The 15,568-nt window shown below is 44.0% G+C and overlaps 1 protein-coding gene across 2 annotated transcripts in view; it reads left to right on the forward strand.

The window, feature by feature from the left end:
- The window catches only part of NDST2 (N-deacetylase and N-sulfotransferase 2), a 70,206-nt gene extending 59,178 nt beyond the window's left edge, over window positions 1–11,028 (forward strand). Inside the window, exons 7-13 of one of the 2 annotated variants that reach the window (XM_018569946.1) lie at window positions 26–122; window positions 217–340; window positions 2,799–2,973; window positions 6,529–6,699; window positions 6,848–6,957; window positions 9,678–9,780; window positions 10,606–11,028. In XM_018569946.1, coding sequence (XP_018425448.1) covers window positions 26–122; window positions 217–340; window positions 2,799–2,973; window positions 6,529–6,699; window positions 6,848–6,957; window positions 9,678–9,780; window positions 10,606–10,731 — 906 coding nt within the window. In that variant the 3' untranslated portion in view covers window positions 10,732–11,028. The remainder of the gene's footprint in view (window positions 1–25; window positions 123–216; window positions 341–2,798; window positions 2,974–6,528; window positions 6,700–6,847; window positions 6,958–9,677; window positions 9,781–10,605) is intronic. The other variant, XM_018569948.1, reaches the window with a different exon arrangement.
- Window positions 11,029–15,568: the final 4,540 nt, after the last annotated feature.

The raw sequence follows: 15,568 nt of genomic DNA on the forward strand, positions 1-15,568 counted from the left end.
TTTAATATATATATATTAAATGTAGAACCCTTGTGATGACAAGAGACATAAGGACATCTGGTCTAAAGAGAAGACTTGTGATAGGCTGCCCAAGTTCCTTGTTGTCGGACCCCAAAAGACAGGTATATCTCATGATGATGATGACCATGTAACTTACCAGGGTGACTGGAGATGACTGAACCCTTCTCACTGTCATGTGTTTGTGTCATTCCACAGGTACAACTGCACTATACACTTTCCTCACCATGCATCCTGCTGTCACCAGCAATTTCCAGAGCCCGGTCACCTTTGAAGAGATCCAGTTTTTTAATGGACAGAATTACCACAAGGGCATTGATTGGTAATGGTTCTTGTTATACTGATATATTGGGTTTTGGGAAAAAGTAGTATGTGTTTGTTAACTGCTTTAGCGCTCTTGCCTAAAATGCAGCATTTTACTGTGCCGCTATTGTCAAGTGACACCAGTGCACTGTTACAATGCAAGGCACTGCTTTCTTTTTTTCTTAATTTTAATTGGAGTGTACAAACTGTACACTTCATTTAGATCCCTGCACAGCAGTGCCATGACCTGCTGTGCCATCCCTTTGCTGCAAGTAAATGCAAAATATTTTTGGGAAAAACTCTGCTCTCTTTTGTCAATATTGTTTTGCAGAAAAAGAATCCTAGATACGAAGGATGTAAAGAACTGTTTTTTTTTGTTTTTTGTTTTTTTTACTAACGCTGGTCCTAGCAAAGAAAAAGTAGTTTCAATGTACATGAAAAGTATATATTTTATTCTACACTAAATGACACCAAAATGATGTTTCTGGTACAAAGTAAGGCAAAGTTATTTGGAAATGGATAAAAGGTTTTTTTTTTTCTTCCTATTCTGCTTTTTTCTTGTTATGCAACACTGTAAAAAGTAGCCCAACTATATACAATGGTGTATTCAGTAAGGTCCAAACTGTTTATTACATAAAAACAAGCCATATGCACTCACATGTGGCCGTGGGAAGCAGTCCTTGAGAGGAGAGAGCACAGTAGCGTGTGGATGGGAGAAAGCCTTGGCCACAGGCTATGTCTCGGCTGCAAGATTTCATGTGGAATCCTCAACGCCGTCGTAGTCTGTCTGGATTGGAAGGCACACAGTCTCTCGGTGCAGATGATCCAGAGTACAATGGCATGGTGGATTCCACATAACATCTTGCAGCTGAGACATGGCCTGTGGCCGAGGCTTTCTCCCATTTTTACACAGTGCTGTGCTCCTTCTCTGGACTGGTCCCCCCTCTCAATGACTATTTACCACTATCGCACAAACACAAGCGATATACACTTACATGTGACTAACATTTTGGGTTGTCTTATGCCAGATTGGGTCTGTTTGCATTGTGCTCCCTTTCCTTTATCCTTTTAGTGCTGATTGACGGAGCTCCCTCTCTGTTTCCTGCAGACTAGCAGCATTGGGTCCTTTACTCCAGAAACTTTACTTATTAGTTTTCTTGGGCTACCAGGTGTATATTTTGTATATCATTTGTATGTTCATTTATTTATCTGCAATTGTACACACATTGTATCCGCCACTGAGTTATGAATAGTGTGTAAGGTGAGCGCTTGTGTGTGTTTTTCATTTTTCAGCTTTAAAAAGTAACAATATATATATTATTGGTAAATTTAAAAAAATAGCAAAGGGGAAAGAGTTAATTAGGGCTGGTTTGTGTTCATTACGTGCTAAAAGGAGGTAAATAGTAACACATTTAAAGTGCATTTCCACTTTTGCAGCCAATTGTGAAAAATAAAAACTGTTATGTAGTCCTATTCACGTAGCATAACTATTTGTTTGTGAAGCAGGCATATGGGCAGACTGGCAAGCTTTATCTGAACAATTTCAAAGTGACAGGAAATACGGTCTGTCCCCATAGAAAGACTAGGGACGCCCTGAGCTTCCTCTCATTAAAGTAATATTAAATTCTCCAACTTTTTTCAATGATAAAATCCAGATCATACAAATATACATTGCCCAGCAAAGGGTTTATTTTTAAATTTCTGCCCAAACCCAGTCAGGTTTCTAAACAGCTCCAACTCTCAGCCCTGTTTCCCTGAACTTCCTGTCCATTAAAAGATCACAAGGGACCGAGCAGTCTCCAGCAACTGTCCATCTACTAGCTTGGAGGAGAGGGGAGAATAGGGAACTGTGGAGTTGCTTGCCTTGCTCTGTGTGTTTGTGGAGATGCACTCCGCTTACTAACACACACAAGGGTGGCTCCATAGGACCCTGCACCCTAAAACAGGACATCGGGGCCAGTGCTCAGGGGACCAGCGGATTCTAAAGCTTTTAAACATCAAGAAACGGCATCCATTGTAAGTTATTTAATCAGTATTTGGAAAAGCTTGACTTTAATATCACTTTAACATACAATGCTTCTAGATCTTTAACCCTTTAATAGAACACAGTATTCACATCTAGTTTCCAGCATGGTACAGACAGGGTTAATTATGATAACCTCCACAGACCCTTTACATTCCAGAAAATTCCGTTCAGAGAAAGCTAGTAATATGTAAGAAGATTGTTATGTGATCGAGAACATGCAACATATAAAATAGGGGTTATTGCAATTTGCCTGGGAAAGTAGAAATACACTTTAAGGCTCAGTAGTGGTTGTTACTTCTGCCTTGCAGCACCAATGCCCAGGTTTGATCCATGTTGGAGCAGCAGCAGGGAGAGATGCTGGACATTTGAGATGTATCCTAAAATACTTCAACAAAGTATCTCCAAGGTTCTAAGTCCTCAAATGGTTAAGTATTTCTCTTCTCCCCTTTAGGTACATGGATTTCTTCCCCATACCTTCCAATGCCAGCACAGATTTCATGTTTGAGAAAAGCGCCAATTACTTTGACACAGAAGTGGTACCAAAACGGGCAACCGCTCTCCTCCCCAGAGCCAAAGTTATTGCCATCCTGATCAGTCCTGTTGATCGTGCTTACTCCTGGTACCAGGTAAGAGACTAACCAAAGTCATAAGTCTTCTCCTGAACAGCACGGGAGTCACCTGATGTTAAACGGCATTTAGAATAAGAGCTCATTAGAGAGGCTGATTAATTACATCCACAATCTTATATACGAGCTCTGCCGAGCTAAACATTCACTAATGGACAATACAAAGAAATGGAAAATAAAATGAGCTGTATAGATTTACAGAGTAAGCTTACTTTTAACATATTTGATCTTATTTACTATGTCTAAGCAGACATCACCTTTCTCCATTTTCCTCCAGTCCTTTGAGAGATGTATTGGCATCATCAGATCCCCCCTTTTTTTCTGATGAAAAAGTAATTTGTACACTTAGGGTTTGTATCCTGTTACATGTGCATGTTAAGATGATACAAATTTTCATATAATACCAGAAAACATTCACTTTCTACCTTCAGCACATTTCCTTTTGCACATGCTCACAAACACGTCATTGCAGGCATGTGCTATGTCGAAATTAATTTTTACCATAAATGTCTGCTTATTCTTTTGGTGTGTGTGTAGCTTTGTGTGTGTAGCTTTGTGTGTGTGTAGCTCTGCGTGTGTGTGTAGCTCTGCGTGTGTGTGTAGACTGTGTGTGTAGCTCTGTCTCTGTGTGTGTAGCTCTGTGTGTGTGTGTGTGTAGCTCTGTGTGTGTGTGTGTAGCTCTGTGTGTGTGTAGCTCTCTGTGTGTAGCTCTCTGTGTGTGTAGCTCTGGCTCTGCGTGTGTGTAGCTCTGCGTGTGTGTAGCTCTGCGTGTGTGTAGCTCTGCGTGTGTGTAGCTCTGGCTCTGTGTGTGTAGCTCTGGCTCTGTGTGTGTAGCTCTGGCTCTGTGTGTGTAGCTCTGGCTCTGTGTGTGTAGCTCTGGCTCTGTGTGTGTAGCTCTGGCTCTGTGTGTGTAGCTCTGGCTCTGTGTGTGTAGCTCTGGCTCTGTGTGTGTAGCTCTGGCTCTGTGTGTGTAGCTCTGGCTCTGTGTGTGTAGCTCTGGCTCTGTGTGTGTAGCTCTGGCTCTGTGTGTGTAGCTCTGGCTCTGTGTGTGTAGCTCTGGCTCTGTGTGTGTAGCTCTGGCTCTGTGTGTGTAGCTCTGGCTCTGTGTGTGTAGCTCTGGCTCTGTGTGTGTGTGTGTAGCTCTGTGTGCGTGCCTCTGTCTGTCTGCCTGCGTGCGTGCCTCTGTCTGTCTGCCTGCGTGCGTGCCTCTGTCTGTCTGCCTGCCTGCGTGCCTCTGTCTGTCTGTCTGCCTGCCTGCGTGCCTCTGTCTGTCTGCCTGCCTGCGTGTCTCTGTCTGTCTGCCTGCCTGCGTGTCTCTGTCTGTCTGTCTGTCTGCCTGCGTGTCTCTGTCTGTCTGTCTGCCTGCGTGTCTCTGTCTGTCTGTCTCTGTGTCTCTGTCTGTCTGTCTCTGTGTCTGAACACTAATAAAAACATTGCGTAGAAGCTTACAGGATTCCATTCCACCAGCGTACCTCATGTATTCATTATGGAGGTCAGGTTCATGTAGGTTTGTGCCTCAGTGATGTCCCTGCCACTCTCATACCGGTATTTACATCCATTTCAGAGTAGATTTAACAAGAGCCCACCTACCTGAACCACTTGGAAGGAACACCTATGGACATGAGAGGAACATGCAAACAAAGGTTGCATTCAAGGGTGTTAGGCCGTGGTGACGATGTGTGCTTTACATGCTCACATCAACTTCCCCAATACAAAGCAATAAACAAGCGGTGAAAGATGAAATGGATCAGGGTTTCCCTGTCTGCATCCCAGCATGGAAGTGTATCCTGTAGGTACAATACCAGTTACAGTCATAACTTTAGAACTGCAGAAAAGATGGCGTAAGACGTAAGAGAAAAGGGGTCAGGACGAGTGAAGACTTCAAAAGCTGTAGAAGAAATAATGAGGCGTGGAATAATAGTCATTGGGTCTGATTTACTGAAGTGTGAAGTGAGGTGAACCTGCGTTCACTTCAGACATCCAATCCTTTGCAGGGGAATTACATAAAAGAAACTTTTAAGCAGCTCACTTCAAACTTCCGTAAATCAGTTGTGTTTGTGCAAACGTCTGCTAGTCACATCCCACCTGCCTTACACTGCTCAGGAAAGATTCAGGTAGCACAGCTATTGACGAGAGTCCCAATAATGGAAGTCTATCAAACAGCCATGATCACATGATGGCTGTCATAGCATCTCCTGGCTTCTCAGGTGTGCTTAGCTGTGGGGTACGAAGGGGTCTTCATCGATGGTATGAAAATGTTCTTTGAATCATTGTTCATTACAGGAGATTGGGGTTATTGTAGGTTTGTGTTCTTATCAATGAAGAAATAAGATGGCAAATGATTACTAATGCCCAAATTCCATGACCAATGTCAGCCAAAGACATTCTGTGTGGTCCCTATGGTGTAGTGTCCATATGTTTTAAAACACATTTAGTAGAAAGGTCCTTAAAGGTTAATAGTTTAGTGGCATTGCGGGTGTTGGCGTGCTCTCATTTTAATATCCGCTGTCATCATTAGCCTGCTTGAGCAGTTTGCAGCTGCAGTAAAAAGCTCATTATTGCTAAATATATAAGATCAGAGACCTGAAATGAGGTTTAGTATTGATTTAACTATTTGTGGTCACCTACTAAAAGCTTGAAAATTTGGTTTAATTAGTTCTAGCTATAAAATAATACTTTGTATTGTGTGGTGGGAAGTGGCAGGATTTCTACAACCCCAATACAATGGTAGCTAGAATATTGACTAAAGCAATGAAGGCAGATTGTTAAGTGTTCTTTATTTGCTATGTGTAATACTTGGAATATCATGACTCTCTGATGGGGTCTTTACATTGGGGGCCCTGCAGTGTCTGGGAAGAAGTCTGGACCACAGTTTGCTTTGGTTATAAGTATATTAGTGCAGCTATCAAGGAGAATTGCCACATTGGTGCCCACACTATACTGCTATGTGTGTGTGGAAGGGAGGGGGGGCTGGGAAGGCAATAAGTAAGGGAAGGCCAATGGCAGGCAACAGGTGGTAGCTGGTGGTAGGTCCACACTATACTGCTATATGTGTGTGGAAAGGGGTGGGGTTTGGAGAGGCAATAAGTAAGGGAAGGCCAATGGCAGGCAACAGGTGGTAGCTGGTGGTAGGTCCACACTATACTGCTATGTGTGTGTGGAAGGGAGGGGGGGCTGGGAAGGCAATAAGTAAGGAAAGGCCAATGGCAGACAACAGTAGATAGTAGGTAGTAGTAAGTCCTCTCTACTCTTACTAAAGAGTAATAAATAGCTTTGTAAAATACACATTCAGCAGTTCTTGGTTCCAGAATTAGGGTATTTAGAGTGTATTCATTTGTTGAGAGCGCGCGCTTGTAAGGCACTGTCCTCCTCTTTGTCTTGTGTCACACATGATGTTGGTAAAAAACTGTGCACATAAATATTGTAAATGGGGATGAGGTGTAATGTTATACATTAATGGTTGGTGGCTTCATCCTCCATGAACAGGGACTCTTTATACTTTATACTTTTGTTCTGCATAATGGAGGAGTAAATGACTTTGTTTTTCCCTCATAGCACCAGCGAGCACACAATGACCCTGTGGCACTGAACTACACCTTTGCTCAAGTAGTAATTGCTGGATCACATGCCCCACAACAGCTGAAGAACCTTCAGAGCCGATGTTTGGTCCCAGGATGGTACGCTACTCACCTGGAGAGATGGCTTACTTACTACCCACCCAGTCAAGTAAGTCTAATGGTCATACTGTATAGTATTACCAGCTGTAAACTCTACATTTGCATCGTGCCTGTACTATGCTGCTTTGTAAAACCTTTACCCAACATGAAATACTGCATCAAGTGTACTATTTGTTTTTTTTTATATTTCTCCCCAGCTTCATATAGTTGATGGCCAAGAGCTGAGGAACAACCCAGCCGCAGCCATGGACAGTATCCAGAGGTTCTTGGGAGTGACACCACATTTCAATTACACCCAGGCATTGAAGTAAGTCAGCAGTTTAACTCTACAACACGAGGGCCTTGTAATAATTGGGTTTATTATACTTGTTTTAGGAAGTTGCTTCTGCACTGTATCCCCCTTCTCAGCGGTCATCCAGTGTGAGTTCAGTCAGATGGCGGCAGTGAGGGAAGTTTCCTACATCTTTCTCTGGGCAGAATGACATGTTTCAGCCCTGTCTGCTTTTTAAATGTGTCCCTAGTGACATGCCATGTCCCCTAATGAACAGTTGGAGAATAATGGGGATGTTTTTTTGTACTCTCTGTAAATTCCTTATTAGTTAAATGAGTGACACCGTATTCTTTCCACTGGCAGCGCTTGTCTGCTTTTTCTGTTTGTGCCATAGTCTTCACTTGGTACTATTATCAGATGGGTTATGTCATCCTTCCAGGGACGGCCTGCTATGTCCCCCATTGAACTAATCTAGAAAGGAGTTTTCAGCACTAATAAAGACAATCTCACATCTGGGATAAAGAATGTAAAACAAAAATCTGAAGTGTGTTTTTACAAGTGAATTATACGGTTCTGTAAAAAGTGAATAATAATATTGTCTGTTTTTACCACAAAAACCTATGAAAGAGAAAAGCAAATATTTCCCCGATCTATTCAATGAACGGGGCCCTTTGGGTTGGCGTACTCCAGTACTTTTCCTTGCAGGGGATTCAGAATGAAAAGTCTCCTTGAGAATTCTGCATCCCGGCGTTCCATATATTTGTACATCATAATTATATCCTCTCATAGGTGCCTATTTTCTAATGTAAACAAATTAGTTAGCCCGCTCTTTCCTCATAATGCAGCCCTTTCATTCATTCACTCTGACTGACTTCTCCACAATGACACTTTTGTTCTGCCAGTACTTCTACCCAAAGTAAATTGAAAGTGAGGACTTGGCTTGGTTAACCCTTCACAGCTCCAGATAATGATTTTCTAACATTCCTCTGCAGTATATAGGGCACTTTATACAAATGCCTGAAATGGAGACTAGCAGAACACTTTAAAGTGGAAGTTCACCCTGGAATGACTCTGAACATTCAACAGCCATATAACGCATGTACATTGATGAATGCTCAGCACCATGTTTGAGTTCTGTCCGTGCTGCAGTTGTCCAAAAATCAACACTGCAACCTTCCGGCTGTTACCAGCGCCACTATGGAACTCTGCCCCTCTCATGCTATCTACATCTTTGACAGCATCAGGGCCTGATCTTCTTTTTTCTCTGGTCAGTCTGTGACTGTAAAAATGGTGGTACTTGTCCTTTTAAAGCTGGTCACATGTTACCATCTGATGTACAATCTTCTTTTCTTCACTAATAACGATGTAGAGAGGAAGCAGTTGTCTGATTTGGAAAGACGTTGGATTGTTTGGGCAGACATTCACACTCCAGTTCCTAATCTAAAGGAAAATGTTCTGAGATTGTAAAATCAAATTGTAATGCTTAGCAAGCACCTGTTCTTTATGCCCATGTTTCTGATGGTACCATCCAGTGACAGAGCAAGACGAGCATCTATTCCTCTTTCAAAGTGAGGTGCGTCTGTAGCACGCATCGTTTTCAGTGTACTAGAGTCCCTGAAATGTGGTGGTGTCATGAAACGTAAAAGCTGCTGTTGCAAATATTGCCAATAAAGTTCTGTGACACTTAAAGAAGTCTCACTAAATTATTTAAACTTTAACAACCAGGGGACCAAGTGCTATGTGCACTAGGTCACGTTCAAATCCGACCTGCCATGGTTTCAGCGTGGTTAGATATCGGTGGGTAAATAGTCTGGCCATGCTGCTAGCAAGGAGACAAAGCTCTATCACATTGGCCGCCTGCAGCGCTGATTATTTATAATGGTAAGGGAACAGTCAGCTTGGGGGGAGGTGGCTGTACATTCCCCCCCACAAGAACACCCATATATTGGGCTTCTAACTGGAATGGAGCTATGGCCAGCATTAACATCAATAGAGAGGTGCTTTTAATCCACCATGGGGCCACCAATCAGAATGGGACCATGTACTATATATATGTACTTGGTCCCTTTTTGAGGTTTAAATAAAAGTGAAAACGTTTTTGTGAGAGTTCTTTAATTGTTCTGGCAATTAAAAGCAAAATGGTACCATAGTAGTAACAGTACAGAAATAGAACTTGGTAGTCAGCCTGGGGTGGGATTGATGCCATAAATGCTGTTACTGTGTAGGTGTAAAACTCCAGGTAGCCCCTACACACAATTGATGTTACGTTGTATTTCGCTGGTTACCTGGCATTGGATCTGTAGTTTTGTTCAGCTGCTCTCAAGATTTTTATATCTGCTACACACTGCTGGACAACCAGGAAGATCTCAGTACTACTTCTGGATCACCTCCCATATAATGGTAATTCATCACTCAGTGGGCAGGTTGGAAGTAGAGAGTTGCCACGGGAAACTGCTTTACAGATCCAAGAAAAGTGTGTTACCTACCTACCTGGCTGTGTGTGTGTGTGTGTGTGTGTGTGCGCGCGCGCGTGCGCGCAAATGAGAGAGTTAGAAATCCTTTGGCAGGTTAGGCAGCGGGCCTGTATATTGTGCATTTAGTTGTTTGCCTGGAGTGCTACATGTTCTAATGCAAAAGGTTCATGTGATGCAACATTTTCCTCCAGATTAATGTGAACCAAATGCAGAGCTCCATTATGTTACGCCGGATACACATTGATACACATGTCACGTTTACCTTTTTGATGTATATTCTAGGTATGATGAATCAAAAGGATTTTGGTGTCAAGTGGCTGAAAATGGGAAAACAAAATGCCTTGGAAGAAGCAAAGGCCGCAAATACCCCGACATGGAGCCTTCGGTATGTTCTTTACAAGCAACAGCTTCTATATATGTGATATGTAAATCTCCTTGTACATGGGCAGCCATATATTCACATTACACACACAGCTTAGTATTAGAGCACAATGACTCTTCATGGCTCCTCTCACAATGTACCTTTTGGGTCAGATGTGACCGGCTGAAAAACCAGACCCTGTAGAGGTTCCTATAGATACAAGAGGGTGGAACATGCAGGTATGATCTGTGTGGGAAGGTGATCGCAGCAGTCGCCATGTTTAATAACCTGTCATCAATATTCGCCTCTATATCTGACAACCACCTCATTAAGAACTGGTTTGGGCAGCTCTTACCTTAAGTTTAGCTGTGCTCATCTCTATTGTCCTTTACCAAGAACTACTAATGCTATTTTCTGATGTACAGATGATCAGCAGGAGTGATCAGTAATTTTGGATGTGATGGACATTTCTACCTATTGAATATTTTTTGACTTTTGTCTAATTAAAAAAAAAATGACTTTTAGATAAAGAATTCTGGAGCCTCAGCCACCTGGTGAACATTTCAGTGATGATACCATCGTGTATTGGTATGACTGACCTAGGCAGACCAGACATTTAGTACCAAGGAAAATAGAGGCGATTGCCAATCAGATGTTCCCCATCCAGTGCTAATGATGACTAGAGTAACTGTTCTTCTCCACACCACATACTCTCCTCCATGTTTTGTTCATTCACTTTGTGATGTAGAAGAGAGAATAGTACATTCTGTGAGTCATATAAATGTGTCTTACTATTGGATATATGATGGTCACTGAGGCCTGACACGAGATCCGCTGTTCTTTCCACAGACACGGAGCCACCTTGTAGACTTTTACCGGGAAAACAACATTGAACTGTCTAAGCTGCTGAACCGATTGGGACAACCTCTGCCAACCTGGCTGCGGGAGGAGCTCCAGAATCCCAGCAGGAGTTGAACTTGGCCTCCAGGTGGGAGGAAGTGATATACAGTCTTACCAGACTGCTGACCATTTCTTGTCTCTGTGGTGATTATCAGCACTACGACTGTTCATCGTTCCTTGTGGGAGCACACAGACTTAAGTTCTCATTGCTGTGGAATGTGGACCTCTTGTACTGCAATGATGAACTTCACCATGTGACCATAACTGGGCCTCCTGGGACTGGAGTAGGGGGCATCCGTGACTACAAATGCACCTCTTGTGGGAAAGTGTTACCATTTGCTAAGAGTATCATGGTGCCAGAATCACACAAATGAAACTGCCTACTCAGAGGAAGGGCCAATCATGAATGAATGTTCACGGACACCCTTCCTCTGGCATGTATGCCTTTACGTCCAGCAGAAGACACTGGGTTCTTCTGGATGCAAGGTGACTCAAGCTGTGGAAAAGAGCAATTAAGTCCATTTTTGGCACTGGGATGTGTTTTTATTTCTGTTTTCATGTGTTTATAAAAAGGGTCTGGGATCCTTTCTTTACTTTTATTTTTCAAAGGCGGACAAGGTCAAGGCAGCATGCTACATTTGTTGCCTCAGAAAATAGCGGTACTTAGTAAGTCTTCAAAATAAAGCGAACCAATCAAGTTTTCTTAACGATGGTTATAACCAAGGTTCTCCTTTCCACATTGGGCTCGTTGAATGTAAACCGGAATGATCTTGGTGTGACATAGGCTGAATCGATTCAAGTTCCACAATGCCGCTCTGTGTATAGGAAGATGTGGTATAGACCCGATCTACTGGCCACCAGATCTAAACCGAGAAAAAGGTGCATCTTCTGGAAAGCTGGCTTTGTATCTGAGCTGATATCTTTCTGTTAGTATAAATGCTCTGGATTACAGTATTCATTCATGAAGTATTGGAGAACCAATCTCATGCTTAAGCTACACAATGTAAGATTTGTTTTATTTTGCTCAGTCTGTTGTAGGGCCTGTGATTGGACTGTGCATTCCTTACATTAGGCTCACTTTAAAGGAAACCTTTACTTGGGGACAGGTTAGGCTCCTACCCAGCTCTGTAGGCTGCCACCATCCTCTAACCACCAGGATTGGTTAGTTCTAGGGTAGGGATGTCGGTGTGTACAGATGGTTACCACAATGACCTCCAGCACTGGATTGCTGACTGGCTACTAAGGTTTTCTTTAAGGACAGTAACTTGTACTAAACTCCCGGGATCACCTTGTGCCTAGAGTGATCTAAGTTACAACAAGCAGTGTGGCTTAACCCTCTTGTGCATTACTGTCCCCTGGCTGCTTAGAACCTCTTGTAGAAGAACACTGGAGGGCTGTGTACGTTCCAAACGTTCATCCCATAGACCAGGGGTAGCCAAACACTGGTCCTCCTCCAGCTGTGGTGAAACTATAAATCCCATGATACATCTCTCTGAGTGTCATGTCTGTGAGAATGTTGCAATGCCTCATGGGATTTGTAGTTCCACAGCTGGAGGACCAGTGTTTGGATACTACCCCTGCCATAGACTCTAGCTCATACTGAAGGTTGGCACAGGTCACAGATCTTTTGGACAGCTAACATTCCATGCAGTCAGACATTCATTGTCTTGGTTCTGGCTTCCAAGACAGAGTAATGAAAGGCGGAGCAGACACCAACTGTCTCTTTTAATCTGGGGTGGTGATCTCAAATGAAAAAAAAACTTTAGCATGGTTTTAGTACTTAACCTTTTAACTGTCATTCCACAGCAATGTGTTTTAAGGTGTCGGTCTACAAAACATGATGTCGTCTTAACAGACTGTGAGGGGAGGGATAGCAGATGGAGACGGGGCATTTTCCACAAGCTTCTTAAGTTAAGCTGCAGGTATTGTGTATTTTGTAAAATGGTCCATTTACTCTTGTATGTTGAAATGTAAATAGTATGCAATATAGCATTTTATGCCATGTACTTTGTTTTTTCAGGGGGGGGTTACAAAGTGTGCAACCAAAAGCTTAAACACAAGGAAAAAAAAAAAGATACATGTGGTATATTTTGTCAACAAGCCCTCTGTCCCCCGACTGCACTGAACCCTCATGTATTGTGTCATTCACATTGAATGATGATAATGGAGAAATTTTTGGCTCTCGCAGCTGAACACGTCTAAATAAAAGCTAGAAGTAGCATTTGTGGATTCACAAAATGTCTTTCTGTTATTTCTACCATAAGTCAGGACTTGTGCAGTAAGTGCCGACTGTAATGTGTGGCTTGTCAACTCCCGCCTGTGCTGGAGACTCATGTGTTGTGCAAATGTTTACTCTTCCCTTAAAGGAGGACTACAGCCATAAAAATACTGTACACCAATGTGTGTAATCTTTGCTTTCCCCCCTGTGTACATGCAGACCACGTTGTCCAGCAACGTGACATTAGGCCTCATGCAGGCAGGTGTATGAAAAAGCTACATCTAGTATGAAGGATCTTGCATACACATTTCTCTGTGTGCATGTTAGTTTGTACAATGTTTATATACATACAGTGTATAGTGCACACAGGTGCCCTATGGGTTGCTAGGCAGCTCTAATTGCATGCATCCTGGCAACCAAGGAAACCTGGGCGGCTCCAATAGAATGCATGTGTGCTGTATGCAGGTAAATGTTACCACAAATGTTTCCATCAGCATAAAATATGGTCCACATACCCCTAAGGGCCTCAGATGCAGATTTTTTTTTTATTTTGAGTTTATGGATCTGAACACAGCACACGTTTACGGCTGCATGCAGGAGTCCTAGATTCACATTCTCTGGCCCCATTCACACTTTTGAAGCGTATGTATGTATGTATGTATGTATGTATGTATGTATGTATGTATGTATTGTTGTGCATAGGGAGCAGCCCATTCATTTCAATGGACTGCCCCTACATGCAGCAGAGGCTCACGGACCTTTTATTGAACTTTAAGCTTTATATGATTTTAACTGTGCAATTGTTGTGTAAATGGCCACCACTGTTGGTGATCTTGGTCGAGAAAATTAAGCCCTATGAAATGCAGAGAATATCACACATTTCTGCTTTTACAACCTTCACTCATTTAGACATACTGAGGAGCAATACATTAAACAAGTCTGTGTCCTCTGTGTGTGCAGGCAGCTTCCTGAACATTCAGTATAGTCATGACAAATCACTGCCCGTGCCTCAGTACAGAGTGTAGAGGTTGGGCCGAGACACTGTGCTGCAAGCGACTTCTCATCAAAAACACCATCAGGGCAATAATGGAGAGTCACCCATAACAGTCAATCAGACGTCAGCCAAAAAGTGATTTCCGATTGTGCAGAGAGCAGTACAAACTCATCGCTGCCAATGTGGTTGAAGAAACATGGGTTGCTCCCAGTGCTGACCTGGAACAAGCATGCGCAGACAATAGAAGTGTAGATCACATCCCTACTGTCCCCTCATGTAGTGCTTGCTATCCTTTACTGCGCCAATAACATGTCGGGACATCCCTGGGCACCTGGCGTTCCCGGGACATCCCTGGGCACCTGGCGTTCCCGGGACATCCCTGGGCACCTGGCGTTCCCGGGACATCCCTGGGCACCTGGCGTTCCCGGGACATCCCTGGGCACCTGGCGTTCCCGGGACATCCCTGGGCACCTGGCGTTCCCGGGACATCCCTGGGCACCTGGCGTTCCCGGGACATCCCTGGGCACCTGGCGTTCCCGGGACATCCCTGGGCACCTGGCGTTCCCGGGACATCCCTGGGCACCTGGCGTTCCCGGGACATCCCTGGGCACCTGGCGTTCCCGGGACATCCCTGGGCACCTGGCGTTCCCGGGACATCCCTGGGCACCTGGCGTTCCCGGGACATCCCTGGGCACCTGGCGTTCCCGGGACATCCCTGGGCACCTGGCGTTCCCGGGACATCCCTGGGCACCTGGCGTTCCCGGGACATCCCTGGGCACCTGGCGTTCCCGAATACAGCTATCAGCTATAGAGGAATACTAATCTCACTATCCCAGCAATACATTATAGAGCACCATGTTAGGGAAAGTGCAGGCGTACCTGAGCAGTCTTCCAGCAACTTGTTTCTGAGATGGGGCCGGTCTATCGGCGGCTGTCATCCGCCCACACCTGCTCCTCGTTACTTATTCTCCCCGCATCTCTGTGCCGATCGTGTATGGGGGCGGGCGGGGAGGAGGTGGAGCGTGGATGCAGCCGGCAGCGGCTAGCGTGAGGTGGGGAGGAGGTGTGGCGCGCAGCGTGTGTGGAGCCGTGAACAGGGCCAACCAATCGGAAGCCGATTAATCGATGATTGAAAAAGTTGACAACTTTTTCAATAATCGATTTATGCCGATTAGTTGTTGCAGCCCTACTAGCGTTCCTGGGCACCTAGCGTTCCTGGGACACACAACTTCCAGCTTGTGACAATCTGACTACAATACACAGGCTGGGCACAGGGGAGCTGCAGTCAGTCTCTCACCATCATGTTCTCTACACACCTCGTTCCCTCACCACAACAATCAGACAAAGGAAGCAGAGTGGAAAGAATGGTTTCTCTTTTAATTAGGAAACAAAAAAATAAGACACAAAAGCATTAATCTAACAGGAGGGAAAAACAAAAGGACAATACTGCCTTCAAGGTTACATACATAATGAAAGTTGGAAATCTCTGTCTGAATACTTTTGGCTGGTGGTAGAACAGACATCAGTTCTCTCTGACAGAGGATGAAAGAAGCCTCCATAGAAATGCTCTGAGAAGATCAGCCAGGGCCCTTTTCTGTAGAACTGTGAAGGAATCAAACTTCAAACCAGTAATATGGGCCCAATGCCAGAGCAGGGGGTCAAACACAAAAAAAAAACAAGATGGGACTAGACAAACATGC

The sequence above is a fragment of the Nanorana parkeri genome, unplaced genomic scaffold (genome assembly GCF_000935625.1).
Source record: "Nanorana parkeri isolate BGI_ZX_2015 unplaced genomic scaffold, ASM93562v1 scaffold1431, whole genome shotgun sequence".
NCBI classification, from domain to species: domain Eukaryota; kingdom Metazoa; phylum Chordata; class Amphibia; order Anura; family Dicroglossidae; genus Nanorana; species Nanorana parkeri.